The 27,932-nt window shown below is 42.7% G+C and overlaps 1 protein-coding gene across 1 annotated transcript in view; it reads left to right on the top strand.

The window, feature by feature from the left end:
- ANOS1 (anosmin 1) overlaps positions 1-27,932 on the top strand; it is a 187,257-nt gene that overhangs the window by 12,195 nt on the left and 147,130 nt on the right. Inside the window, exon 2 of the mRNA XM_047075872.1 lies at positions 23,174-23,221. Within this exon, the coding sequence (XP_046931828.1) occupies positions 23,174-23,221 (48 nt within the window). The remainder of the gene's footprint in view (positions 1-23,173; positions 23,222-27,932) is intronic.

Genomic DNA, 27,932 nt, shown 5'->3' with positions numbered 1-27,932 from the left:
CCTCATTGGTTTGCACAGGATCTCAAGTTACCTTCAGCCAACACATATGCATATGTCCCTTAATTTACTATCTAATCATTTCACCGCTAATGTCTGATTATGTCCAAAGAAGTGACAATTTTATGAGTCCAGAAATGAAAATAGGACTCTCTCTAATGAAATAAGAAACAGTAATTTTGCAAAGTAATTCATCACCTTCCAAAAATGTCATTAATCATACCAGTGCTTGGGACCAGAGGAAAATTGGGAATTCATTTACTTTTGAACTTCAGAGATGTTTTCTCCTTATTTTATTTCCAGTTTATACCTTTCTTCAACCCACTATATTACAATGCATCAGTAAGTCGTAGTTTGCAACACACGAAATTATTTTTGGCGTTCCTCACTCCCTCTAATATAAGTGACGTGCTTATTATCTAAAGACAAACCAGATAGGTTCCATTCTTGGTTGGGAGGTTGCTTACTGGCAAGTTCCTCTAAAAGAAAGGCTGAAACAGTTGAGAAGGTCTAAACGCAAACACAAATAAAGCTTTCGGGTTAAAGGCGATTTTTACCTATTCACTGTGTTCCTGTTTGGGTTTTAGTATAAAGTGGTTCATGCAACGTAAGTGAATCAACTCTTGGTTAATTTTCTAGTAACACATGATTGAGAGAGACAGCCCTTTTTAGACTGAAATAATGTCTCCGCTCCTGTCTTTAAACGCCTATACAACTGGGAATAATGGCACTCTTGTGAGATGTATCCTGTTAGAGTTTGTGGGCTGGAAAGAAAATTGATGAAGAGTCATGGAAACGTAAGATGCCAGGACCGGTTCAAATGAGGTTACACACCTCATATTAATGTGTCGTCCTGGGTCCGGGATGAGTTTCCATGTCCTGTTCTGAGAAACCAAATATGCCAGGGGGCCTGGCGTTTCAGAGCCTTTAGCTTGCTTTCCAGCTGATGAGTGGACCCTGTAGGATGCAAATACCAAGACCCTTTACAGTCATGGGAGATGACAATAATAATAATAATAATAATAATAATAATAATAATAATATCCCCTGCATTTGGAAATGTGGAAATGTTTCCTGACAAACCTCCATGCAAACAGTTTCTTGTGAGATAACTCACATTTCCATTGTCTGTTCTTCACGGCAAGCTGCTCATTTTTGACCTGCTTCCTGATGTTTCATCTCTCGCTTGATGGCTATTTCCACCAGTGAACAGTGATCGGCACATCATAGAGGTGTGCGGTGAAGTGAGCAGAACACCACCCCAGCCGTATGGAGATCCAGTGGCATCCAGGCCCCTGGGTTGAAAACCAGTCTTGCCCAACAGCCCTGCTATACGGATGATTCAAGAAAAGGCAAAGTTACAGATTGCATCACCACGTAAAGTTGGGGCTTGCTTTCCAGAGTTGAAGTCTGTTAATTATAAGAATGCTAAGTTAATTATAAGATTGCCACTGATTAGTTCCTGAAAGAAGGAGAAAAGAGTTGGAGAAAAAAGTTGCCGTGCTGTGTTTTGGTAACTGATTCTTTTATTTATTTTATTTTATTATTATTATTATTTTAATGTTAATTTATTTTTGAGACAGAGACAGAGCATGAATGGGGAAGGGTCAGAGAGGGGGACACGGAATCTGAAGCAGGCTCCAGGCTCTGCTCCCGACATGGGGTTTGAACTCACGGACTGTGAGATCATGACCTGAGCCGAGGTCAGATGCTCAACCAACTGAGCCACCCAGGCACCCCAACTGTGATTCTTTTAAATGTCTTCAGCGTGCAGGAAGTGCAAGAAATAAGATGTTGCATACCATTAAAGCACTCGTGGTTTGAAGGTAAACACATTTTGTTTTCCATTGTCTCTTCCATGTTTTGAGGTATTCGTAGCCCCTCAAAACAATCTCATCTATGTGGCACTTCCTTTCTTATTTCCTTGGACATAGTAGGTCCTCAGCAGAGGTTTGGTGGAACTGTCCAGGACATCTCTGAATAGAGATGAATTCTCCCTTTCAGTCCGTCCCACTTTCTTCTCTCTCTCTCTCTCTTTTTTTTTTTTTCCAACGTTTATTTATTTTTGGGACAGAGAGAGACAGAGCATGAATGGGCGAGGGGCAGAGAGAGAGGGAGACACAGAATTGGAAACAGGCTCCAGGATCTGAGCCATCAGCCCAGAGCCCGACGCGGGGCTCGAACTCACGGACCGTGAGATCGTGACCTGGCTGAAGTCGGATGCCCAACCGACTGCGCCACCCAGGCGCCCCTCTTCTCTCTTTTTATGTTGACACTTGGCTGTACCATTTTGAAAGCAGCACAGCCAAACTCATCTGCTGATCATTCCAGAAATGGCCTGCATCTGGGAAGTTATATTCCCATTGGGCCGGGATCTAAAAAAAAAAGTAGGAACATCTTTCCTCTGTTGTTGTCTCCACATTTTTGTATCCGGAATTATGAGATAATGTCCTCACAGCTGCAGAGAAATTAAAACAATTTTGGACAGAATGTATTCACTTGTGAAGTGTTACACTGACTGTTGGAAAACGTATTTGGAGGTGAGACCACATTACAACAGACATACATTTGTATTTTGATCTTTGTGTTATTCAGGAGCCATGGACTTGTATAATTTTTTTAACCTATTTTTAATACGGCAAGATTTGTACAGTCTAGTTCCATTATTTACTGCACAATTTCAGAAGGAAAAAAACCAGGAAACTCCTTTTTTGAATAATCACATGAAATTAGGGCCAAAGTTTTGTTTGCATACAGGATGCCTGTCTGGCTCAGTTGGTAGAGCATGTGACTCTTGATTTTGGGGTTGTGAGTTTGAGCCCCATGTTGGGTGTAGAGATTACTTAAAAGAATGCGATCTTGGGGTGCCTGGGTAGCTCAGTTGGTAGAGCGTGTGACTCTTGATTTTGGGGTTGTGAGTTTGAGCCCCATGTTGGGTGTAGAGATACTTAAAAGAATGAGATCTTGGGGAGCCTGGGTGGCTCAGTCGATTAAGCATCTGACTTTGGCTCAGGGCATGATCTCATGATTTGTGGGTTTGAGCCCAGCGTTGGGCTCTGTGCTGAAGGCTCAGACCCTGGAGCCTGCTTCAGATTCTGTGTTTTCCTCTCTCTCTGCTCTTCCCCTGCTTGTGCTCTGTCTCTGTCTCTCTCTCTCAAAAAAATAAAAAAAAATTTTAAAAAAGAAGAAGTTTTAATTTTGCCAGCTGGTCCTAAAGTCTGATTCCCTGGGAACTTCTCTGCAAGTAAACCACTTCTCCTTTTCAAGAACTGTTGTCTCCGAACCTTCTTTGAGACCCTTTAACCTCCATTTGCTCAGTCTCCTCACCCATGACGAGGTTGGCGGTGAGTACTGTTTCACTGGGTTCTGCTCTGATGGAGTTTAGTTAGAGCGGAACCTCTCATATAGTTAGCTCTCCAGAAATGTTGGCTGTTGTTAAGATGTGTTAGGCACCAAATAAGTGTCTTGTGCTGAAGATCTTGGGACTCAGAAATAAAGAACACGTACACCCTTGATCCTGGGCACTTCACAGTGTGGTCTGAGAGCCAGAAAAAAGTAATTTAAATACCCGATTTATAGATGGGCCAAAGACTTCACCAGACAAAATATGCAGGTGGCAAACAAGCTTGTGAAAAGAGGCTCTATGTCACATGTCATTGGGAAAAGTCACATTAATAAACAAGATACCACTACATGCCTGTCCGAATGGCCCAGATCTGGAATTTGGACAGCACCAAATGCTTGTGATGATGTGGAGCCTCAGGAACTCATGTTCACTGCTGGAGGGAATGGAAAATGGCGCAGCCATTTTGGAAGACAGGTTGGCCATTTTTGTTAAAAAAAAAAAAAAAAAGAAAGAAAAAGAAACAGCCCAAAATGGAAGTCATTTGCCATCCAGGACAGCAAAGCAAGACTTAATTACAGTTTCAACCTATCTGAGGAATGTGACCTTTTAACAGTAGACCTGAAATTTGCTGATCAGCTCTAGTGAGCTAATCTGCATGATAACAACCCTCCTATTCCCTTCCCTACAAAGAGAAGATGGAATAATCCTTTCTTCTTGAACAACTTCCTCCTCTACTCTTTTCCTCCGGGGAAACATTCCATTTTGTGCAACACCTCAGAGCATCTCGTACCAGATGGGATGTTGCTTGGGCTCATGAATTGCTTAATAGAGCCAACTACATCTTCAAATTTACTTTGTGAAATTTTGTTTTTTAACAAAAAGCTAAGCATACTCTTTTTTTTTTTTCAATTTGAGAAACTGAGAGAGAGGGAGAGAGAGAGAGAGAGAGAGTGAGTGAGTCTTAAGCAGGCTGCATGCTTAGTGCAGAGCCTGATCAGGGCTCAATCCCACGACTCCGGGATCATGACCTGAGCCAAATTCAAGAGTCACATGCTCAAGCAACTAAGCCAGCCAGGAGCCCCTAGACATACACTTATCATCTGCTCCAACAGTTGTGTTCCTTGGTATTGACCCAGATGAGCTGAAGACTCATGTTTATAAAAAAAACTTGTGCATGGATGTGTATACACCTTTATAATTACCAAAATTTGGAAGCAACCAAGATGTCCTTGAGTAGGCGAATAGATAAATAAACCGTGGTCCATCAAGACAATGGGATGTTATTCAGCACTAAAATTTAATTAGCTAGCAAGCCACAAAACGACATGGAGGAAAGTTAAATGCTTACTAAGTGAAAGGAGCCAATCTGAAAAAGGCTCAATATTATGATTCCAACTATATGACATTCTTAAAAAAGCAAAACTCAGGAGACAGTAAACAGATAAGTGTTTGGGTTGGGGTTGAGGGGAGGGAATGAACTGGGTGACCACAGAGATTTTTAGGGTAGTGAAACTACTTATATGATGCTATAATGGTAGGTACATGTCATTGTACATTTGTTCAAAGCCATAGAACGTGAAACACCAAGAGTGAGTGCTCATGTAAGCTGTGGGCTCCGGGTAAATAAGATGTGTGGGCGTAGGCACATCGGTAGTAACATGTGTACCCTCTGGGGGTGGGTATTGATAAGGGGCGGCTGTGCATGTGTGGGGGCAGAGGTTGTATGGTAAATCTCTGCACCTTTCTTGTAATTTTGATATGAACCTAAAACTGCTCTAAAAAATTAAAATTTCTTTAAGAAAAGTAATTTAAATTTTTTTAATTTAATTTTTTAATTAAAATGTTTTAATGTTTATTTTTGAGAGAGAAAGAGCATGAGCAGGGGAGCAGCAGAGAGAGAGGGAGACACAGAATCCAAAGCAGGTGCCAGGCTCTGAGCTGTTAGGACAAAACCCGATGTGGGGCTCAAACCCACGAAATGTGAGATCATGACCTGAGCCAAAATCAAGAGTCAGACTTAACCAACCGAGCCATCCAGGCGCCCCTAATTTTTTTAATTTTAAAAAGTTACCCTTTGAAATTTCTTTGGAAGTGCTTAGTTCTATGGATAGAGAATGACATTCAGATGTCTTCTATGCATTTGTCACTTAAAGATTTTCTATTCCCATATGATGCATACCAATAGATTCAGTAGAATTTTTAATTGAAATTTGAATTCCTGGGTAACTATTGTGTAAGGAGAAAAGGGCATTGAATTCTAGGTCACCTACTCTATTATGAAAACACACCTGACTTCCCTCCTGCTGGGTGCTTATAATTCTGCAGATAACACATTTTTCTTGGAATTGATTTTTTTTTTCAAAGTGCAGTCTTTTCTTGGGGTTACTGCTGCTCTTCTCGTCTCACATTTAATTCATCATGTTTTCTCAAGTGGTCTCTCATTAAAGCATACTGTCTTTTGAAGTTCATATGAAAATAACTCAGAATTGTGATGAATGGGCTAGAATATCATATAAGTCAGGGTATAATTGACCACGAGGTGCTTTATTTTAGTCTGATGAATTATTCTGCATTCTCTAATGAATAACACAGAAGTTAGAATGAAAAAAGCATATATCACAAGTAAACAATGTGATAAAAATCTGACTTAAAGTCAATTAGAATGGGAAAAACATGTGGTGCTAGTAATTTTTTCTTTCTTGCTTAGATTTTCCCCACTACAAGTTTAAGTCAGCTAACCTAAAGCCTGAGTCTTCCAGCATATAAGTGTATGTCAAGGTGGTAGGTTTTGTTTTAGTATTAAAATAAGGACTTCTAGGACTTCATGCATTCTAAAACGTGTTGCTAAAAGATCCTATAGGAATGCAAATGGAAATAATTGTTCTCCTTTATGAGGCATTGTATGTTTGTGCAAAGTAGAAATTTCCAACCGGTTACAGTGATAATAGCAATAGAATTCAGCTCCTGCTATCTGGAAACGTGCTCTCTATAGCTACTGTTAATGCTTATGAGTAATTAGCTTGATAACTTAAAATTAATCCTCCGCTGGTCAACATGCCAGAAACCAGGCAGTAATGTGCCTTGTGGGAACTCCTTATTAGGAACAACAGATCACACCTGTCAAGCTTCACAGCTGTCAAGCATCTATTTTGAAAAATAATAGATTTGAGAATGCCTTTGAAATCCTCTTTATTCTTGTCCTGTTACCCTAAATAGCATCTTCCTAGGGTAATTTCTTAAGAAGATGCGCATAGACTGAGGTGAGGCCAAGCCACAGTGGAGGCCACTTGGCCTCACCTGTGAGGGATGCTATCGCCTTGAGTGACTTGCTCAGACACAGACTTGACTTGGTTGCGTATTACACACGTGCGTGTGCACACACACATGCTTCCACACATCAATTTATTGCTTGATGTTGTCTTTTTTAATGACTGGCATGCTATGAGCTACTCAAAAGCTGGATGGAGGACTCCATTTACTTGGTAAATTTGATGAGAGAGAAGAAAGAAGCAGTCGAAGTGATGGGTTCAAGTCACGGAGGGCAAATTGAGATGAATTGTCCTCCTCCTGTCTTCCCAGTGAGGTTCTGCAGCTTTAGCGAGGCTCATTATCACCCAACAGACCTGTTAAAAACACAGCTTACTATACCTGTCCCTAGAATTTCTGATTCTGCAGGTCTGGGGTGAGAGCCTAGAATTTGCATGTCTAACATGCTTCTGGCCACTTCTGGTTTCAGGGCCCTACTTTGAGAACCACTGCTATGGACTTGTCTATGTGCTAGGGTTTCTCTCTAATGCCTTTCTCTGCTTGGTAAGATGTGCTGGGTTGTAGCACTCAGTCCTCCTCTGCCACTTGGCCCCAGCATTTTTCTCCTAACCAGCCTTCCTTCATTCAAGGTTATGCAAACTTGATTAAGGTCTAGCTGGGGTGCAGGTTGGGGAGTGGTTCAAACAACGTGGCATTTGTTTCTGCCCTTAGACGAGAACCGTTCATAAGCTAGATCATTCTTTCTACCCTGTGTCCATACCCTCAACTCTATGTTCTTCATTTTCGTTTCATAAATGGACCTCGGCTACTTATGAACTGCCTTCTTTAAGGTTCCTCTTAAGGATTCCTCATCGAGACCTGCATCCCTGAACACAGATGGTCAGAGGAGGCATTCATGGGCTGCCTCACCTATTGGAACCATAACCGATGGTTCAAAAGAGCTATTCCAACCCTCTCCCTTGACGAATGAGTACAGTAAAGCATAGGTTATGGTTCCACACTTACTTAAGGGGTCCGTTTTCACCAAAAGCAGGACTCCTTGATCATAAACAGTCTACATGATGGTTAGCAAATGCTTCCTTATGATGCAAACATATGCCCTAAGAATTAAGTGCTTTATGTAAAGACAGGGGACAACTTACCGTCAGCGAGATGGAGGGGCAGATGGGCCTGAGTGAGACACTGTGCTCTGACATATGCCAGGAGGTGGCAAGGAGCCCAAAGTTCAGGAATAAACAGTAACAGTGATGTTTCAAGCCAATGGGACACGTGAGTGAAAATATTAAGGCAGGGCTTGTCAGCTGGGGTGCAGGTTGGGGAGTGTTCAAACAACATGGAATTTGCCCCGTGGCTTGAATTTATTTTACTCACTGTTATGGGTTTAATTGTGTGTGAGCGGGGTGAACCCTCAGTGCAGTAGGACCAGGTCCTTTTACAAAGGGGGAATTTGGACACAGGCGCACTCAGATGTGAGGGTAGAAGGCCATGTGAAGACTAGACTGGCTACCATAAGCCAAGGAAATAGCGGAAGTTAGGAGAAAGGCATGGAATGGATCCTTCCCTAGAGCCCTCAGTGAGAGCATGGCCCCGCGGACACCTTGATCTAAGACCTCTAGCCTGCGGAATGGTGACGATGAATTCCCGCTGTCTGAACAACTTACTTTATGGTGCTTTCTTATAGCAGCCTAAGAAATGTGCAGTCCCTGTATTTCATTTTGAATTTTAAATGATATCAAGAACAGTGTGAGATTGTGATTCATAAGAAACATATATTTGGTAATTCAGGTGACCAAAATACATATCTCTTGTATTTGGTCTTCATCCACTGGTTCCTGGCTCAAACCCCTCGAGATGCCCTGTGACAAGAGTGATGGAGGTGACCTTTGCTGTGCTAATGCACCGACTTTTGGAAAGCCTAAGGCTGGGGGCTACTTCTGAGTGACCCCAGCCTATGAACTTTCAACCTCACCCCTACATCTGGGAAGGGGAGAGGGGCTGGGGGATGAACTGGTTGCCAATGGCCAGTGATTTAATCAGTTGTGCCTCTGTAATGAAGCCTCCAGAAAAACCCAAAAGAGGTTAGAGAGCTTCTGGGTTGGTGAAGACACAGGGTGAGGAGCCTAGAGAGGTAGTGAAGGCTCCATTCTCTTTCCCCAATCCTTGCCCTAAGTATCTCTTCTGTCTGCCTGTTCCTGAGGTATAACCTGTTATTAAAAAATGATCATGTGGTAGAATGTTTCTGTGTGTTCTTGTGAGCTGCTCTAGAAAATTAACCAAACCCAAGAAGGGGGTTGTTGGAAGCTTCAGTCTTCAGCATGGTGGTCAGAAGCAGGTAACAGCCTACACTTTCTGTTGGCATCTGAAAGGGAGGGGGCAGTCCTGTAGGCGTGAGCCCTTTACCTGTGGGATCTGCTGTTAGCTCTCTTTACAGGCTCAGAAGTGAGTTAAATTCTCTGACACCCGGGGTGCCTGGGTGGCTCAGTCGGTTTGGTGTCCAGCTTTGGCGCAGGTCATGATCTCGTGGTTTTGAGTTTGACCCCCCCCCGTCAGGCTCTCTGCTGTCAGCACGGACCCTGCTTTGGATCCTCTGTCCCTCTTGCTTTCTGCCCCTCCCCTGCCTGCACTCTGTCTCACTTTCGTTCTCTCTCAAAAATAATTAAACTGAAAAAAAATTCTCTGACACCCTACTGGTGTCTGAGAATTGCTCAGTGGTATGCAGGGAATCCCCCCCATCCCCTGCCAAAAACACACATTGGAATTGGGTCCTGGAACCCAAAAGAAGCAGTATTTTTTAAATATGTTTTTTCTAACTATTTAAAAATGTTTGTTTATCTTTGAGAGAGAGAGAGAGAGGGAGACACAGAATCTGAAGCAGGCTTCAGGCTCTGAGCTGTCAGCACAGAGCCCGACGCGGGGCTCGAACTCACGGACCGCGAGATCATGACCTGAGCCGAAGTTGGACGCTTAACCGACTGAGCCACCCAGCCACCCCCAAAAGAAACAGTATTTACGTTGTTGGATTTTCATGTTCTCCAAAAGGGGGTTATGGGTTATGAATATAATTTAGTGTAGAACTGCGTTGAAGAGCGGATTTTATGCTTTCTGTGGATATTGTGCTTTTAGAAAGACTTGAAACAACACGTAGAAATTCATAAGATTGATCTTACTCATAAACAATTGAAAACCATTTTCTTTATTGTTATATCAAAACTTATTAAGGGCTCTTAGAATTCGACTTCTCCATGGCTAATTACATGAGCTACCCAGGACCTTGTAAATTATTAGCAGTCACCTCTTATGTGCAAATCATTCATATTGATTGACTGCATCTTGCCAACTAGACTAGACGTCACTAGTCATAGCTAGATGTCACTTTGACTTTAGACGATCACAGGTGGTCCTTCATAAACATGTCTGTGACCATCTTATAAAACCACCTTTCTTGTCATTTTGGAAAAGAAGACATTAATTTTTTTTTGAAAGCTTGCAATTTATGATGGGTAAGTGACCTGGAATGTGAAATAGGTTCTTTTGACTCCCAAGTTGCACATGCTTTTAATTATTGGAATATTTTTTTTTGCTGTTCAAAGGAGCAATGTGTTGCATGTTTTTTAGACTTCCTGGGTTCCAGTATCTTCATTTACAAGGGGAGAACATTGGGCTTGAATCTCTCAACCCTGGCGATTGTTGCAGTGATGTAGAATGTTCCTCAATCTTGTGTTGCCAGTATTCCTGATGGCTTTTGCATGTTACTCAGATCCACAATAATGAGTAACCTGGCGTGTCCAGAAGAGTCCTTGGTGGGGGGGTGCATTGGAGGTTTAGCGCTGTCATGGGATGCTTACATCCTCCCTCCCAGCCCATTCTGCACTTTCCCCTTCTCCTCAGACCTTGGTGACCATTTTCCAGAAAGTTCCCCATGTCATGTTCACTTCCAAGATGTGAGTGGTTTGCATCATTCTGGTCCCACCCTGGTATTCTGGAATGGAATAATCTCTATGTGATCTTCATACTCTCACAGGATGGATGGACTCTGGGCTGTGTCTTCTCCTCCGGCTTTGACCTTTTTCTTAGGCTTATGTTTTGGAGACAATAACTCCTCACCCCTTTGCTCTTTTGGTTCGCAAGGTTTCAGTGGGGATTCAGGGATGGAAAATTCAGAACAGGGTGACGTGTTACCGAGATGCGGAAACTCTTTCCCCTGGAAAGTTCCTTGTATTACAAGACAATTACACGTCATTCACGAGTTAGATTTGTTTTGTTTCCAGCAGGAACATGGATTAAATGACCCTCAGAGGTCTTCACTGATTTGTAATTATATGGTATCATCTGAGTCAGAATTCTACAGTTTACAAACATTTTGAGAGTGTATTTAGAAACACATTTCCAGTCCCTTTTCTGGTCTTGGTTGTGTTTACAGAACAGGCTTGGCCATATTTGGAGAGATTTTATTCTTTTTTTTTTTTTCTTTTTAACATTTGTTTCTTTTTGAGAGAGAGGGAGAGACGGAGTGCGAGCGGAGGAGGGGCAGAGAGAGAGGGAGACACAGGATCTGAAGCCGTGCGAGCGGAGGAGGGGCAGAGAGAGAGGGAGACACAGGATCTGAAGCCGGCTCCAGGCTCTGAGCTGTCAGCACAGAGCCCAACACGGGGCTCAAACCCATGAACTGTGAGATCATGGCCTGAGCCGAAGTCAGACGCTCAACCGACCGAGCCACACAGGTGCCTCTGTATAGATCTTACACTTTCACAGACAGGAAGTGGCAGAAATGCCCACTGATGCAAATGCTCTGCACAGAAGGTGACTTTATGAAGATCTAAGAGAAGGTCTCAGCTGATTACCTGCGGAGAAGTCAGAATTCTAACAGCTCTCAAAACATTTTGAGATCACCGTAAAGTGCTTTTTTCAGTTGGTATCAGTGAGAGGAGCAGTCGTACAGCAGTCTTTCCGGGTAGGACACGGCTGAATCCTCATGTAAGTAAGAGAGCTTATGACGTCATTGTTTTAGTGGCCGCGTACATGCCTTCGCTTTTTGCTAAAATTTCTCTTGATCAATTTTCTGTTTCGTCCATGTTTAAAACATCCTACAGTAGGGGCGCCTGGGTGGCTCAGTCGGTTGAGCATCTGACTTCGGTTCAGGTCATGATCTCATGGTTTGTGGGTTCAAGCCCCTCATCGGGCTCTGTGCTGACAGCTCGGAGCCTGGAACCTGCTTCGGATCCTGTGTCTCCCTCTCCCTCTGCCCCTCCCCTGCTCATGTACTCTGCGTTTCTCTCGCTGTCTCAAAAATCAACGTTAAAAAAAGTTTTTTAAACATCCTATGATAAAAACGCAGCAGCAGCAGCAACAATAATTAAGGAACAGAAAATGCCAAAGAAGTCTTTTACGCATCGCTAGTGAGTAAATGTTAAAGTCTACTTCAGCGTGCTGTAAATTTGCGTACCATCATAGTCTTTCCAGAGAATTCTAGTAAAAGATGTAATTAAGAGTTGTGTAAAGTTATGTTTTTCCACATTGCTCTTGCATTTTTTCCTGCTTTGATAATGATTTTAATTCCTCGCAGGAACTTTGGAATGGTGCTGACATGTTTTTTTAAAAAAAGATTTCTGTCCTGCCTTGCAATTGTTTCATCCACAGCCTCACGACAAAGTTGCTTTTAAATGCACAAATAAAAAATAGCCACCAATGACGACTTGAAACATATTGAAACAATACCATGTTCTTCTTCTGAATACTTTTTTTTAATTTATCTCATCTTTTTATTATTATAACTTCAACCCTTTCTTTTTTTTTAAATTCCCAATTTTGAAGTTTTTTTTTTCAATATATGAAGTTTATTGTCAAACTGGTTTCCATACAACACCCAGTGCTCATCCCAAAAGGTGCCCTCCTCAATACCCATCGCCCACTCTCCCCTCCCTCCCACCCCCCATCAACCCTCAGTTTGTTCTCAGTTTTTAAGAGTCTCTTATGCTTTGGCTCTCTTCTTCTGAATACTTTCAAGAGGACACAATTCTGTTCCTTTCAGGAAAGAATGTGTCAATATGAAGTCATGTTGTCATGCATCCTCAGAGAGGCTGGCCCCCTGAGAAGGAGTTTGTGGGGACTTAATGAGATCTGTTCTTGGGCTAGAATGCTCTGCAGCTCACCTGCTGTTTCCTGTCGATCCACCTTCCTCTTCTGCACGGGAAGGGCTCGCTTTCCTGTGGCTCTTGTGTCCTGCCACTACGTGGTTGACTTCTTCAACACCCTCACCTTTTTCAAAAATTATGCCTCATGTCTACTTGGCTTTTTCCAAAAGCCTCTCAAGTGGAGAAAACTCATTCTCTCCCCCTGCACATATATGGAAAGGTGATTGGCTTTCACAGGTTGTGTTAGTCATGAAGCATATGCTAAGCTCTCGAGATGTGAGCTCACGACCGTACCGGGTGACGTTCCCAGGATCACCGCCTCAGGGGAGTGAAGGACCCAGCACGGGGCAGGAGTTGGGCTGTCATGCCATCTGTGACCACAGCCTCAAGTGGATACCATAGCATCATCTGGAGCTGGAAATGCCTCGGATGTTACTGTGAACGGGACAAGGGGGTTGGTCCTTTGTGGCCCAGCATCAGCTGGTCACTCCATGTGGGACTCTCCCGGAAGCAGTGTGGCCTTGGGTCAGGTAACCTCTCCCAGCAAGTAGAGTTTATGGGAGGGGAAAGGAGGGGTTGAGGTAATACCCATCAGTACTCGACACTCCCAGTAGGCACATTGATCTCGGTTCTGGGGTTGTGGGGACATCTGGGTGGTGCAGGAGAGGATTCACTACAGACAATTACTGTTTTGTGTGACAAAATTCTCCCTCTGGGGTAGAAACAGCTCCAAGCATTGGCACCCATTGGACCTATCATCCTCTAGAACTCTTTTCTACCTTATACTTTTTAAGCTACACTTTTCCTCCCTGAGCATGAACACTTAACCATTTTCATGCTTTTCTTTGGTTTCTACAACTGCTCTGTGTCTTTCATCACTAGGCCTTCATTCCATAGTCTCTCATAGTTCGGACAATCTGTTGGCCTAGCGTTGACCACGTGTGTCCCATTATAAGAAACATTTAGGGCGTCTTTCAGTGTACAGATTCCAGGGTCAGATCGAGATCTACTGAGTCAGTCCCGGAGAATCGCAATGTCTAACAGATCCCGTGGGTGATTCTTTGCACCAGCAATTTTGGAAGCATTGTTATTACTGGTCCTTCCCCTTTCAGTTTCCTGGGTAGTCCTGTCTATATGTACTTTCCATACGGGAGGCCATCGAAACTCACACTGAGTGTCCTCAGTGGACCTCCATCCGGCCACTGATAACACCTCACTGCTTAGAATCGCAGGCTACTGTCTGTAACATACAGATCGGTTTCAGAAATCCTTCACTAATTGTTTCCTGAAAGCAGATTGGGGAAGGCAGGGGTAGCCTGCCCGAGAGTAACTCTCAAAGATGTGTCAGTGTGGCAAAGACAAGGAATTGGTAGAGGGCCAACATAAATTTGTAGGAGATTTCAGTGAATCTAAGAAGCAGCCATGGATGGAACATCTATTTTTATGCAACCCCAAGAAACAAACATTGTACTAAAATCAAGACACAGGCTCGGAGATGGTCTTTGTTACAAGAAGCATCACTGGGTCACACTAATACCTTGTTGCTTTGTTATAGGTTCTATCTGGTCCGGGAGGTTTGGTAATTTCTTCTGTGTCCATTGGCACTTTTTTGTTCATCTATCGGTAATCATGTGGCACACCTCCTTCTGTGTCCCATTGCTTCAGTCCTGTAACGTATTCGTTACTAGTGGCAAGAAAACAGGACAGTGCAGTCTTGTGGCCGTGAGTCTTACCTGCACTCCTTCGTTCTGTGTACACCACAATTTTGCCTTTCAGTGCCAAATCATTGTCTAATTACATTCATCTCATTTTAAATGGCAGTCAAACCCAACATGTGTAGAACCAACAACGTACAGAACTCAGTGTCATTGGTGACAGTGAGCGCAGCTGGGACCAAGGTCACGTTCATGGAATGTTGACCGCCGTGTCACGGCTGCTACCAGGCCAACATTCACGGCGTCACACCAAACTACAGTTGGGGAAAGTGCACCCTGACTTTGGGGACAGTCTGGCGGTGCGTCTCAAAGAAGCACAGTGTCTCACAGCTTTGCCTCAGGCTGTTGAAGGGACATATTCTACATCCAACAAGCTGGATCCTGGGCGTTAATCTTGCTTCTAGAACTCATTGCCCTTTTCATTTCTGCCAATCTTTCTTTCTGTGCTTTGTCTCGAATTCCCGTGGAATACAGCAGGTGTACCTGGGGCCCCATGTTAGTGGGGACCCCGTGTCCCAGACTGGACAGTACTGGTGGTTGCCATAGAGACTGAGCTGAACCTATAGAACTGAACCTAGCATCAAAAGTTCAGATACTGCCACGTCCCCACTCAGACACCTGCTGAAGGGACCACTGATATGCAGCCCACTGAGCCAGTGGAGGTCCCCACGCCAGTGGCTTTTCATGCAGTGATCTTAGTGCAGATTTCCCTGTGCCTTTTGATGCCAAAAATAATTTCTGCTTGTATATTTATATTATTTTATATAGAAAGAAATCTTTATATCTCAGGTTTATGCCCAGAGACTCAATATGCCATTTGCTCCGGCCTCTTTGGATTCTTTCTGTCCTCCTTCCCTGCTCTGTCCCCTTCCTTCTCCCTTACTGCTCCTTCTCTTCTCCTCTTCCCAGTCTTGTCTTTCTCAACATCACACACACAAATGATTAAAGTCAGGAAAGCTTTGAAGAAGAGGAAGAGGAAGAAGGAAGAAGGAAGAAGGAAGAAGAAGAAGGAAGAAGATGCAGGTGTGGCTGACCACAGTGCCCACCTTGGGGAAGGCGGGCGGTTGTTCCTACACAGTAAACGTGACAGGTCTGCCTGGCGGGACTCACCACTTTAGTCCACAGGCGTGTGTTTACCTTCTAGAAGAGCCGAAACGGCGATTGGCAAGAGGTTCCTGGAATCGGAGGAACTCACGCACAATTGGCACGTGAAGTAAACATTTCGGAGTGATAAATGAGAAGGAGGGAAGGAGACTGACATTTATAGGGACCGTTCTTTATTGCTCAGGTCTCCCATCAACAATGCTTTCGGTGTTCAATTTATAGCAGGTACTCTACTCTCACGCTTCCCTTGCTTTGTAAAACGAGTCATTTACTAAATTTTAGTTATTACCTTTAATGCTCCCTCTAAACCTCCTTATGGCTGGATTTATTTCAGCCTAAGTCATTTATTCTGCCTTGAAATCTTCCAAGGTTTTATGTGATTCCATGGAGATGGCTCATCTTAGTGGAGGTGTCTCTGGAAAATAGAAATATGGCTTTAGACAATGCATCTCTGAAATCTTAACTGTGGCAAGAATGCATCAGTAACTAGCATATCCTTCCGGAGATTAAACTGGGTAGACTGATGCTTGAAACGTCCTAAGAAAAACCTGTCCTCTGATCCCCTGGTGGGTCCTACCATTCTCATAGGGACACTAAGGAGTAAAAATTCTGGGGGCGCCTGGGTGGCGCAGTCGGTTAAGCGTCCGACTTCAGCCAGGTCACGATCTCACGGTCCGTGAGTTCGAGCCCCGCGTCAGGCTCTGGGCTGATGGCTCGGAGCCTGGAGCCTGTTTCCGATTCTGTGTCTCCCTCTCTCTCTGCCCCTCCCCCGTTCATGCTCTGTCTCTCTCTGTCCCAAAAATAAAAAAAAAAAAAAAAAGTTGAAAAAAAAAATTCTGTCTTGATCTGATAGTCTCCTACATGTAGAATCCTTTGGAATATTCCTTGTCAAAATTCATAGTAAAATGTTAATAAAATGTAATGTTTTCCCATATGGCATAGTCTGGCACTTGGCTGTTCTATAAATTTTCTTTAGATAACTTTAATTACATGCATCTGTAGCAAGATAATTAGCACGGTTATGTCTTAAATAATTTATATTTTATACTGCATGCAAGCTTTGGTTTCATTTTTAATATTGCCATGATGAGTGGAAACAGAATAGTGAACCCACTTCCTAAAAGCACCTGTCCAAGAAGGTGAAAAATGTGTTCAGTTCAGTCTACTCATTTCATCCTTTTTACCTCCTCATGACCTAATGATTAAAGTGTAAATTTTTTGTACGACTTCTTATCCATTCGTTTACTTATTTCATCAGTAATATTTGTTAAGGTTGTGAGGGAGCCAACTGTAAGGAAAAGATAGAGACAGACTGTGTCTCTAATGTGTTCTCAGGCAGATGGTCAGTAACTAGAAGCAACACAAGTAGATTTCTGTGTGTCCACCACGATAGAGTGTTTTGGAGGACAAGTGCAGGGAGCTTGCACGAGTGTGTGTAACAGGGGGTCTGTGATAGTCAGGGTGTAGGTGGTCAGGGAAGGCTTCCTCAATGAAGTGGCATTTGCAGTGACCCGAAGGACACATGGGGGTCTGGCTTGGCAGAGGCACAGGTTCCTGATGGAAGGTTCTCATTCCCAAACAAGCTGCAGGGTGTGAAGAAGTGACACCCAGACAGTGTGGCCAGGCATGCATTCCAGTGCTGGGCATTTGGAGAGAGATACGTTGTGTATGGCCAAACGTTGTTCTACAGAATTCAGCTCAATGTGAGATATTTGTAGAATCCAGAGAGAATTTTTTGAGAGGGAGTAGGGGATGAAAGGCCATCGATTTACTGAGAGTGATCCATAACATTAGAAAGAGATCCTACTTATGAACAAGTATAAACACAAAGCTCTCTTTTTTTTTCCTATCCTTTGAAGTAGATTTTTTTAAAGTTTATTTATTTTGAGAGCGACAAGAGCACAAGCAGGGGGGAAGGGGAGACAGAGGGAGAGGGGAGAGAGAGAGAGAGAGAGAGAGAGAGAGAGAGAATCCCAACCAAGCTCCACACTCTGAGCATGGAGCCCTATGCGGGGCTTGAACTCATGAACCATGAGATAATGACCCAAGCTGAAGTCACATGCTTAACTGGCACCCAGTAGATTTTATTTTTTAGAGTAGTTTTAGGTTCACAGCAAAACTGAGTAGGAAGTACAGACATCTGTAGACTTTGTGCTCCCACATATGGATAGCCTGTCCTATGATGAACATCCCTCACCTGAGTGGCTCATTTGGTTAAGGGTCTGACTCTCAATCTTGGCTCAGGTCATGACCTCACAGTTCGTGAGTTTGAGCCCCACATCAGGCTCTGCCCTGATGGTGTGGAGCCTGCTTGGGGTTCTGTCTCTCCTTCTCTCTGCCCCTCCTGTGCTTGTGCTGTCTCTCAAAATAACAATAAAAATAAAAAAATAGTTCAAGCCACATAAATGCCTCATCCAATGTCCTTCTGTTACGTTATCTTTTAGCTGCTGTGGAATGTGTGAGAAAGTTCCAAGTATATTAACAGTAGAAAAGCACATCCTTATGATAACAAATGAAATTAAGTATATTATTCCATGGTTCAAATTAATAGGAAATTATTCGGGATTAAAGTGAATTCCTAAATTTTAATCCATGCCTTCATTTTATTTTTTATTTTTTATTTTTTAAAAAAATTCTATTTATTTAAGTAATCTCTACACCCAGTGTGGGGCTTGAACTCACAACCCTGAGATTAAGAGTCACAGGCTCTTCTGATTAAGTCAGTTAGGCTCCCCTCAATGTTTTCATTTTAAAAAACTTAACAATGAGGGGTGCCTGGGTGGCTCAGTCAATTAAGCATCTGACTTTTGACTTTGGCTCAGATCATAATCTCACAATTGTGAGATTGAGCCCAGTCAGGCCCTGCATGGAGCTGACAACGGAGCTTGCTTCAGATTCTCTCTCTGTCTCTCTCTCTGTCTCTGTCTCTCTCTCTCTCGGGCTCATTCGGTTAAGTGACAGACTTTGGCTCAGGTCAGGATCTCGGTTTGTGGGTTCAAGCTCCACATCAGGCTGGCTACTGTCAGCACAGAGCCCGACGTAGGGCTTGAACCCACGAACCCTGAGATCCTGACCTGAGCAGAAGATCCTTAACTGACGGAGCCACCCAAGCACCCCCAAAAACTTGTGTTTAATATGAGAACAAAATTGTTAACTGAAAGTCACAGTTTGTAGGGTTGAATGGTAAATGTTTGGTCCATAGTGGGTTTTCTGGGATAGTTTCAATTTCAGATGTTCCATACTGCCGTTGGACAATGGCTTAGTGCTATGTTTCTGAAATGGAAAATTGATTAGTCCTTGTTCCACACCTACACCTGGTTATGTTAAGGAAAATATGTGGGATCTGTTCTCATTCTCTTTTCTTTTTTCAAATGGTTGTATCTCGATAGCTAGTTTTCATTTATCTTTATCCTTGTGGGTTGTCTTTGAGGGAACGAAGTGTTTTCTTTACCTGAAGCTTTTGAAGAATTATTTTTCTTTAAGGAGAAAAAAAATCAAAAGGCTAGAAGAGACTTTGAAAATGTCATTGAAATAATGTCTGGGTGCAGTTGAGTGAACTTATATAAACTCTTTGAAAGTTGGATTGACTAGCATTCATGTTTGATCTAGTTAAACCAATAAAATACAGGATGTAATCTTTATATAATTACCAAAGTCCCGCTGTCTGATCCTACCTGGAGGTTACAATAATGATTCAACAGGCAAACGCCTTTCTTGTCTGATGTACTTTGACTCTTTATCTTTGCTGGCTTTAACCCAGAACAAGACTTGATTGCCAATACTGTATTTTATTTTTGTTGTCAAGTGGCTTAACTGGGGAAGGCTATTGTAATCTGACTAAGAACTTCCCCTGGGGCGGGTTGTTGAAAACTACTGGATTCTTGTATTTTTCCATTACTCTCCTGCTCAAAGAGCATCACAGGTAAGCAATGTAGGTGGATGGTAGTGTGTGTGCACCTGGCTGAAACACAGTAGCTGGAGTTAAATCAGGGGTTTACCCACATCCTTGATGCTATTAGGCAGGGTTTTTAGATGTTCTTTGTAGAGATAAATAGAATGCCAAAGGCTGATTGATAAAGGCAAAAGCACAGAACAGCTGCAAAACCTTTACGTGGGCGGGGGGGGGGGGGGGGGATTGTTTTAAGAAAAACAGGAAACTTAAAACCCCAAAAGGAAATGTAGAGACACATATCTATGTGTGTGCATGTTTGTGTGTGTGTATAGAACATTTTTTCATGGAGCAAACATCATGCATAAAGTCAAAAGGCCAACGATCACTGGAAAATTTCTACAACACCTATTATAGACAAATGATTATTCAACCTAATTGGCCCTCGTAGCTGCTACAATGGCTATGGTTAAGCATTCAGAAAAGAAATGGTAAAATGCACAGACTGTTCACTCTAAAGGAAATACAAATGGCTGAAGGAAATTAAACCAAAAAGAATACCATTGCCCAGTCATCATATTGGCAAACATGGCAGGATTGTTACCATCCAAGGAGAAAAACATGGCGGGCTGCCTCTTCTGAGCCTCACTAATAAGATTGCATTGGGTTATACAGGGGAACTGGGAGATTTTAAGCACAGGATTACTCCCCGACTCCTGAAAACAATAATCGTGGCAAACAAAGTAACGTCAATCATAATGGACTTTTTTTCTGACCTCTAACTCCGTGCCAAACATTTTGCTCAATACTTTATGTGGATTATAATTTTAATCTTCTTAAGCATTCTAGGACCTACTGTCTTCAGTGACAAAAAAACCTATTACGACCAAAATGATCTTTCATGCTTGCTTGCTATTGCCCCAAATATTTCTGTATATAATGATAGTTTTTCATTTTGTGATTAGTGGGAAATTTTGCTTAAAATGAAAATGACTTGGTTGAGGAAATGCATTGATGTTAATTCCCCCCGAATGTAAACAGCTTAGCAGATAGGCCCTGTGACTATTAGTTTCTCTGTAATTTTGACAGGTGTATGAGCCAATACCATGGGGAGCACTGGGTTTCCGCATGGTGCCAGGCACTAGAGGATGCATTTCCTGGGCAGCCGAAGGCAGTCTTTGCTGGAGTTTTGGTGTTTTGTTGTTGAGGTCTGGCCATTTTATCTATAGTCAAAGGAAACAAAAGGAAACTAGTCAAGGTGTTGTAGGTACACGACTTGTCCAATCCTCTCCTTTTTTTTTTTTTTAACCCTCTGACATGTACTACATAACAAATTTTATTTCCAGCAATAAGTCCAAATCCACTGTAATCTGCGTTCTATCTATTTACCCAACCACCCCTCCTATTCTCTGCTTCAACCCCTCAATCTGATCTGCTGCTTCTGGAATGTACGATACTCAGGACCATCCCAACCAATTCATTCCCGTCCTTCCAAGGTTCTGAGTCTGGAGATTTTCTTCAAAACGCTCCATAAAAGTCACCCTTTGTTTAGCTGAACCTTTACCCATTGTGGTGTGGCAACTGTGTTTAACCATTTGCTTCATGAATGTGGATATTTTACTTGGCTTCTTTGAATCCCAGTTTCTTGACTTTAAAAATGGGTAAATGAAGTTTATGTCATTACATGGGATGCCTAGGGAGGCTGAATATGGCAAACACCAAAGCAAGTGCCTGCGGTGTAGACGTGGTCATTAGTACGATAGTATTATTGATTGATAATAATCCTGTCAAAGGCATATTACCCCATTGGTGTTACCGTATCAGCCAGGCAGCAGTTGCCATGCTGACTTTGCAGCCCCAGTGTCTCTCACGTGACCTTTGATGGAAGCTGTCTCTGTGAGAATCAGGAGCTGGTCCATTTGCTGGTGTGAAGCATTGAAGCAAAGAGGAAAAAGGAAGCCCTGTCTCTGGGACCACAGTCTAGTTTGGGAGCTGACTTAAATAAAAGACCTATATCCTAAGACAAGAGAGGATGGGGTACATACTTCTCTCCAGAGCAGCCCAGCAAATGCAGAAGCAGTGAAGACACCCTTAGGTTCTCCAGAGGTCCTCCCCATCTATCCAGGAAAAGAAAGACTTAGAAGGGACCGGGGTGGAAGCTGGGCCAGGTCAGTAGGGGGACGGGTAGGTTGATCTTAGTTTAGCTGAAACCGGAGGTACATTCTGGGATCTGGGGATGTGAGGCTGCCGAGGAGAGTTAGGGCCATATGATAGATGTAATAGCTAAAGCTTTAACGTGGGGCTGAGGCCGTTTAGCACGATGATCCGAGCCTAGTGGAGGAAACTTTCTGATCCTATACAGATGAGACTGACTCAGTAGGAATCCTAGATTACGAACATATACTATTGGACATAAGATATATTGAGACAGATTATTGGGAGCAGAAGAGAAACATGTGGTATATCCGTACAATGGGATTGGACAATAAAAAGGAATGACGTATGGTTTTTGTGGCAATGTAGATAGAGCAGAAATACCATACCGTTTAGCAAAATGTAAAACATGATGCCCAGTGAAAGAATCCAGACACAAAAGGCCACATGTTGTATAATCCCTTTTCCATGAGGTTTCCAGAATCAGTCTGTAGAAAAGGAAAGTAGGTGAGTGGTTGCCAGGGGCTGGAGGGAGGGAGATGGCGGAGTGAGTGCTAAGGCATACATGTTTCTTTCTGGGCTGGTGAAAATTTTCCAAAAATAGATAGTGGTGATGGTTGCACAGCCTTCTGAATATACCGTTTAGTATTTAGAGCATACTTTTTACTACAGACCGCTGGTTTCTATACTTTAAAACAGTGTGCTTTCTGTGTATACGTTATATCTCCATGAGCTTGTCATAAAAGGATTTTTAAGAAGATATATTGATTTTCTTTTCTCTGAACTGAGCACCAATGTAATACTAATCTATGAATAGAATATGATGTTGTCAAAATTCAAAGTTTAGAGATTCAGACAGAGGAAATGGACTTACTTGATGTCATACCCAACCGTGAACTTCCAAGAGCTGGAGGCCACGACATCTAAATTATGGGGTGGTTGGTTTTACTATCCCTACCAGCTACCCCAGTCTAACACACACTCACGTAACCTATCCCAGCCAAAGGAGGAGTCGTGACCAAGATGTCAGTCATGTGGAGTAAGAGATTTCCCAGCAGAAATGCTAACGTTAGAGACAGTAAACCGTAGTCCTAATCTTTGTTCTGTACCGAGTGAATATCAGGCCGTGCTAACTGGTGTGTGGGTATTATTTCATTTCCTTATGCCAGTGACCTCACGCATGGCATATGGTTATGTTTTATAGATGGATCAGTTGAGGTACACGGATAGTAAATCCCTTGTCCCCCGTCACACATCCAGTGACAGGGAAAGAGAAGGCTTTTCAGTGAGGTCTGACTCCCAGGCAGCCAGCAGGAGACATGGCTCAGACACTTTTCCTTTTAGGCAGCTTGAAATCCTCATTAATTTATATGTCTTTGTTTCTATCATGGGGTCAAGGCCAAAATTGGACTTACATTAGAAGCGCACTTTCTATTTTGGGAAAGAGAGAATGATAGGAGGGCAAAAACGGGTCTTTTGTTAATGATAATATTGAAAAATGAAATTCACACTATGTAGCCATGAGTTAGAAAATTATTGAATGAGCCAATATTTCTTTTTCTTTTTGCAGAACAACGGTTCCCTGGTTTGGTGTCAGAATCACAAGCAGTGTTCTAAGGTATGTTCCCTACAACTGTATCCGTGTTGTTAAAAGCGTTTAATTTTGGAATGATTGTAGAGTCACAGGAAGTGGCAAAGACAGCAGAGAAGGTATGTGTACTGTTCATCCGTTCCCCACCAAATGCTTACGCTTTCCATGTTTGTAGAACACCATTAGAAGCAGAGAACCGACACGGGTGCAATGTATGTATATCTGTCTGTGACGTTTCATCACGTGCAAATTCAGTTCAATCAAGATACCTGTGGCGGTTCTTCTGTATGTCGCCTTATTTCTCTGTTTGTACCTTTTTCAATCCAAATAAATTTTAAGGAGAAAACATTTTCTGGTTGGAACCAGAAGGTTTACTGCATCCTACCTACCCTTACGTGATTTTGTACGTAGTTTGATTTGCAGGAATTTGCGATACTGTCATTCATAAGAAATGCACAGTTGGTCATTCAGATGACCAAAATATACTTTCCATACATTTGATCTTTCTCTACGGTTCTTGGCTCACAGCTCCCAAAACCTTGGAATTTTCTGAGTAGTAAGAGCAATGGGAACGTCTTTTGTTATATTTGGTCTCTTGTCCTCAGTTTCTAGAATCCCTTCAGAGCCCTACAGGTGAATGGGTGTCCACCCCTTACCATCATAACGACCCCTGGCCATCACAGTGGGGTTTATGTGAATGAGGTGACTTTTGGAACATGTCTGAGGATGGGGGCTCATTGCTAGGGGAACCCACTCTGAATAGAAGGTTGGAACTTCCAGCACCCCTGCCCCTGATTGCCAGGGAGGGGAGAGGGCTGGAGGCTGAATCAACCATCAACTGCCAATGATTTCATCAATTTTGCTTAGGTTAGGAAGCCTCCATTTAAGAACAAAAACAAGAAAAGAGGGTATTTGGAGAGCTTGCAGGCTGGTAAACACGTACAGATGTAGATTTGGGGACAGGTGATGTACCTGGAACATCATCGTCATTTCCCTGTGCGTTGCTTTGGGCTTCGGTTCCATCTGGCTGTTCCTGAGTTAACATCTGTTTATAATAAACCCGTCTAAACTGATTAATTACTAGTAAGTAAAGTGATTCTCACGTGTCCTGGTGAGCCGCCTGAGCAAATGAATGGAAACCAATGAGAGGGTCAATTGGACCCTCCCATCTATACCAGGTCAGTCAGAAGCACAGGTGACAAGGGGACTTGCCAGGTTGGCATAGAAATGGGTGTGGGGGCATGGAGGAGGCGTTGGGGAGCAGCCTCCTGGGACTGAGCCCTTAACTGGTACAATCTGATACCATCGCCAGGTACATGGTTTCAGAATTGAGTTAAATTGTAGGACACTCAGCTGATGTGGGAACGTTGGTGAACGGCTGGGGTAAACTGTCCCCCGACCATCCACACGCAGGTTGGAATTGGTTGCTGAACATTTAGAATTGCTGGTTAGTTTGATCCTTTAAATTCAAAAGTGTCTTCTCCATTTTTGAATATTCCTTCCTGCACACACACACTCTGAAGTTGTCATTCATACATTTCATAGCATACATTTTACTTCAATCCCAAAACATCTCAAATTAAGAAAAAAAAAAGAATATATATGTATTTGTAATATGTAGTATATAAATGAGTAAAGTTTACTACTGGCTAAAAATATTGGCAACTTTGGGATCATAATAGTGTTTGACGAAATTTATGTCATAAACATTACTATTAGACCGAAAATTGAAACAGTCCTTTATTGTATAACTAAAATTTTATCTGAGCCATACATAATACTGAAATAGCATATTTATGAGGAACACGATTATTTTGAGAGGTCTTTCAAACACATATCTCACAGTAAATGATTGTAGAATAATATTCCTAAGCCAAGAACTTTATTATAATGATAACGTTCCAACATCCATGCACACATTATATCATGGGATACATGTGACTATTACTCAAGATAGAACAGAATTCTTACGTGAATGTGAAATAATCTGGTGAAAATAAGCTTTGCTTAGCTCTGACTTGCTAAATCTTGGGCAGAAATGAAATGTCTGGTTTGGGCACTGTTCCTCTTTTTATGTAATAACATAAACATTTGTTCTGAGAAGACATTTTCTGGTGTCTATTATATTAATTGTTCTGTAGTTGGAATGTTGGGTAACTTGTTTATGTCACGGTTGCAGGGAAGTATGTGTGTATATAAACATAGAGAGGAAGAGAGAGAGAGATGATGCTGTGATGCTGATAAAGTCTCCTAAGTACTGCTTTTGTCCAGTACTTAGTCCAGTACTTTTGTCCAGTTGAGTATTACACGAATTGCCAGCATTCTCTCATTTAAGCTACCCCTTTTTTCCCTATTACGTTAAAAAAAAGTAGTTCTTTTTTACACCCTTCAAAGAAATTTGATTGGAAAAGTTCATTTCAACTCTTTTTTCTTTTAAGTATCCTAATTAAAGACCCTTCGCCCTGCCGGGACAGCAGGTTGTTAAACCATATCTTGTTATCGAATGATCAAGGCTGACACGAGAGACTGAATTTCACAAGCAGAGAAATCAATTCCTTTTTGCCTGAAAGCAAGAATGCATTAATAAGTCACAGCTAACCCCACCAGCAACTTTGGAATATAGTGCAAAGCTGACATAAGTTTAAGGGTTGTCTTTAGTCTGAATCTTTGGGAATGAATCTTACATATTAATCACAGTCTATCTCCTTTGTAAGTTTTCACCACTGGGCACGTTTGCAGATAATTACAGTTTGCATTTCTTTTGAGATTTGTGGAGCCTATGTAGTCTTTTCCTCTTAATCTTTAGGTTAATGAGGTAAATGGTGAGTGATAGTAACTCCATTTTACAAATGGGAAAATTCAGGCACATACATATTTGATGACAGTCCTGGAATCACTCACCAAAGGGGTAGACGTGTTCCAAAGTTTAGAACGCTGCCTTCTGCATCGTGCTAACAGAAAGGAACAACTTCAAAACCTATTTAGAACAAATATTGGGACTGAAGAGTAAGAAATAACACCCAGAAGTAATGATGATAGACAAGGTTTACATAATGTTTTATAGAAACCACACGTGCTCATCGTTTCTGCTTACCGTCTGCAAATATGGGCTCTTCCTCCGATCTCACTGCCCCCACCCCTGCCCCTGGTCCGTGTGCCATCATCTCTTGCCTGGACCAATCCATGAACTTCCTGTTGTGTCTCCCAGCCTCCTCTTTTGCCTCCGTGTAGTCCCCACAGGGCTGCTGGAAAGACCCTCTACACGTATACGCTGAGTCATGCTGCTGTGTACCTCACACCTTCTGATCTCTCTCCATCTTGCTTAGACCAAAACGTTGGCCCTGTGTCTCCAACTCTCTCCAACTTCATCTCCTCCTACTTTACAGCCCTTCGAGGTTGCTCTCCTCTCCCCACAGAGCCCTCCTTCCTCAGAGAGACACCCAGTTCACCCCCACCCCTCATTCCCATCTCAGCCTTGCCTCCCCAGATCACCCCCCGCCATTTGCATGCTTCGTTTACACCCTAACATGGCACCATGGAGTTATTCCTTTATCTCTCAGAGTCTGTCTCCTTCACCAGAAAGTAAGCAGCCACTATGTATGAATGAATGAAACCTGTACATTACATTTTGTCCTCCCTCAAAGTACATCTTTACTGCATTACATTTAGGAGAAAAGTAATATGTAATCCATTTTGCATATGTACGAGTTTGCAAGATTGATTATTGTCTATTTGGAAAATCTACAGCTTTGCCCTGTACTCTGTTCTCCATAATGACATCAGCACTATGAACTCAAGGGTCTTTTGCACCATTCAACTCCTAGATAATATAGAGTAGTGACTCATTCATTGTCCATTGTAGGACATGGTAGGCTTAGGTAGTCGTTCTCAGCCTGGGGCGATCTTGCTCCCAAGGGGACATTTGGCAATGGCTGGAGATAGTTTTCCTTGTCACAACTGATGGTGGGAAGCCACAGGCATCTGGCGGGTGGAGGTCAGGGACGCTGAAGAACAGCATACAGCACACAGCACAGCCCTGTACAGCCAGAGTCATCTGGTCTAAGTGTCAGAAACGCCGAGACTGAGAACGCTGCTCTGTGCATTTTGACAACTATAAAAGACACTAAGAACACAGCTCTCTTCTCAGCATATTCTTCTATGGCGGAAAACAAGAGTGGAATTTACTAGGCATGTGGTACGTGTGGAGCCCCGTCAGGGGCTTGTTACGTACAGGAATTGTAATTCTCATGAAATACTCTCTAATGTAGGCAGGTGGATTGCTCTTTACCTCCTAATCCACTTTCTCCTCTACTAACCCAAACCTAGTTCTTCACCTGAGCACATTATCACCTAGAATTAATCGTCTACATTTCCCAAAGCTTTTTTGCTGCTAACTTATTAAAAGCCTATTCAATGCAATTGGAATGATCGTGAAGGACTTTTGAAATGCCTCTCTATAGGAAACTGATTTAGCTAGAAAATGCCCTCCTGGCTGTTCCCCTTCTCTGTCCTCTACTGCTTAGGATGCAGACCGATGGTAGGGGCTCCGGCAGCCGTCTTGGTCCATGAGTTACCCTTGACGATGGAGGCCAGTGTGAGAATAACCAATAAGAAAGACAGAGGGCATCTGGGTCTTTGATGCCATGGAGTCCCCATTATAAGTCTTAGACTTCTTAAATTATGTACACATGAAAGAAAATTTTCTATGTTACTTAAGTCACTGTTTTTACTTTTTTGT

The sequence above is a fragment of the Lynx rufus genome, unplaced genomic scaffold, assembly GCF_022079265.1.
Source record: "Lynx rufus isolate CCGP_SWC_20201006 ecotype Redwood Valley unplaced genomic scaffold, mLynRuf1.p SCAF_14, whole genome shotgun sequence".
Lineage (NCBI taxonomy): Eukaryota > Metazoa > Chordata > Mammalia > Carnivora > Felidae > Lynx > Lynx rufus.
The sequence above is the reverse complement of the archived record's forward strand: the minus strand, read 5'-3'. Positions and strand labels throughout refer to the sequence as shown.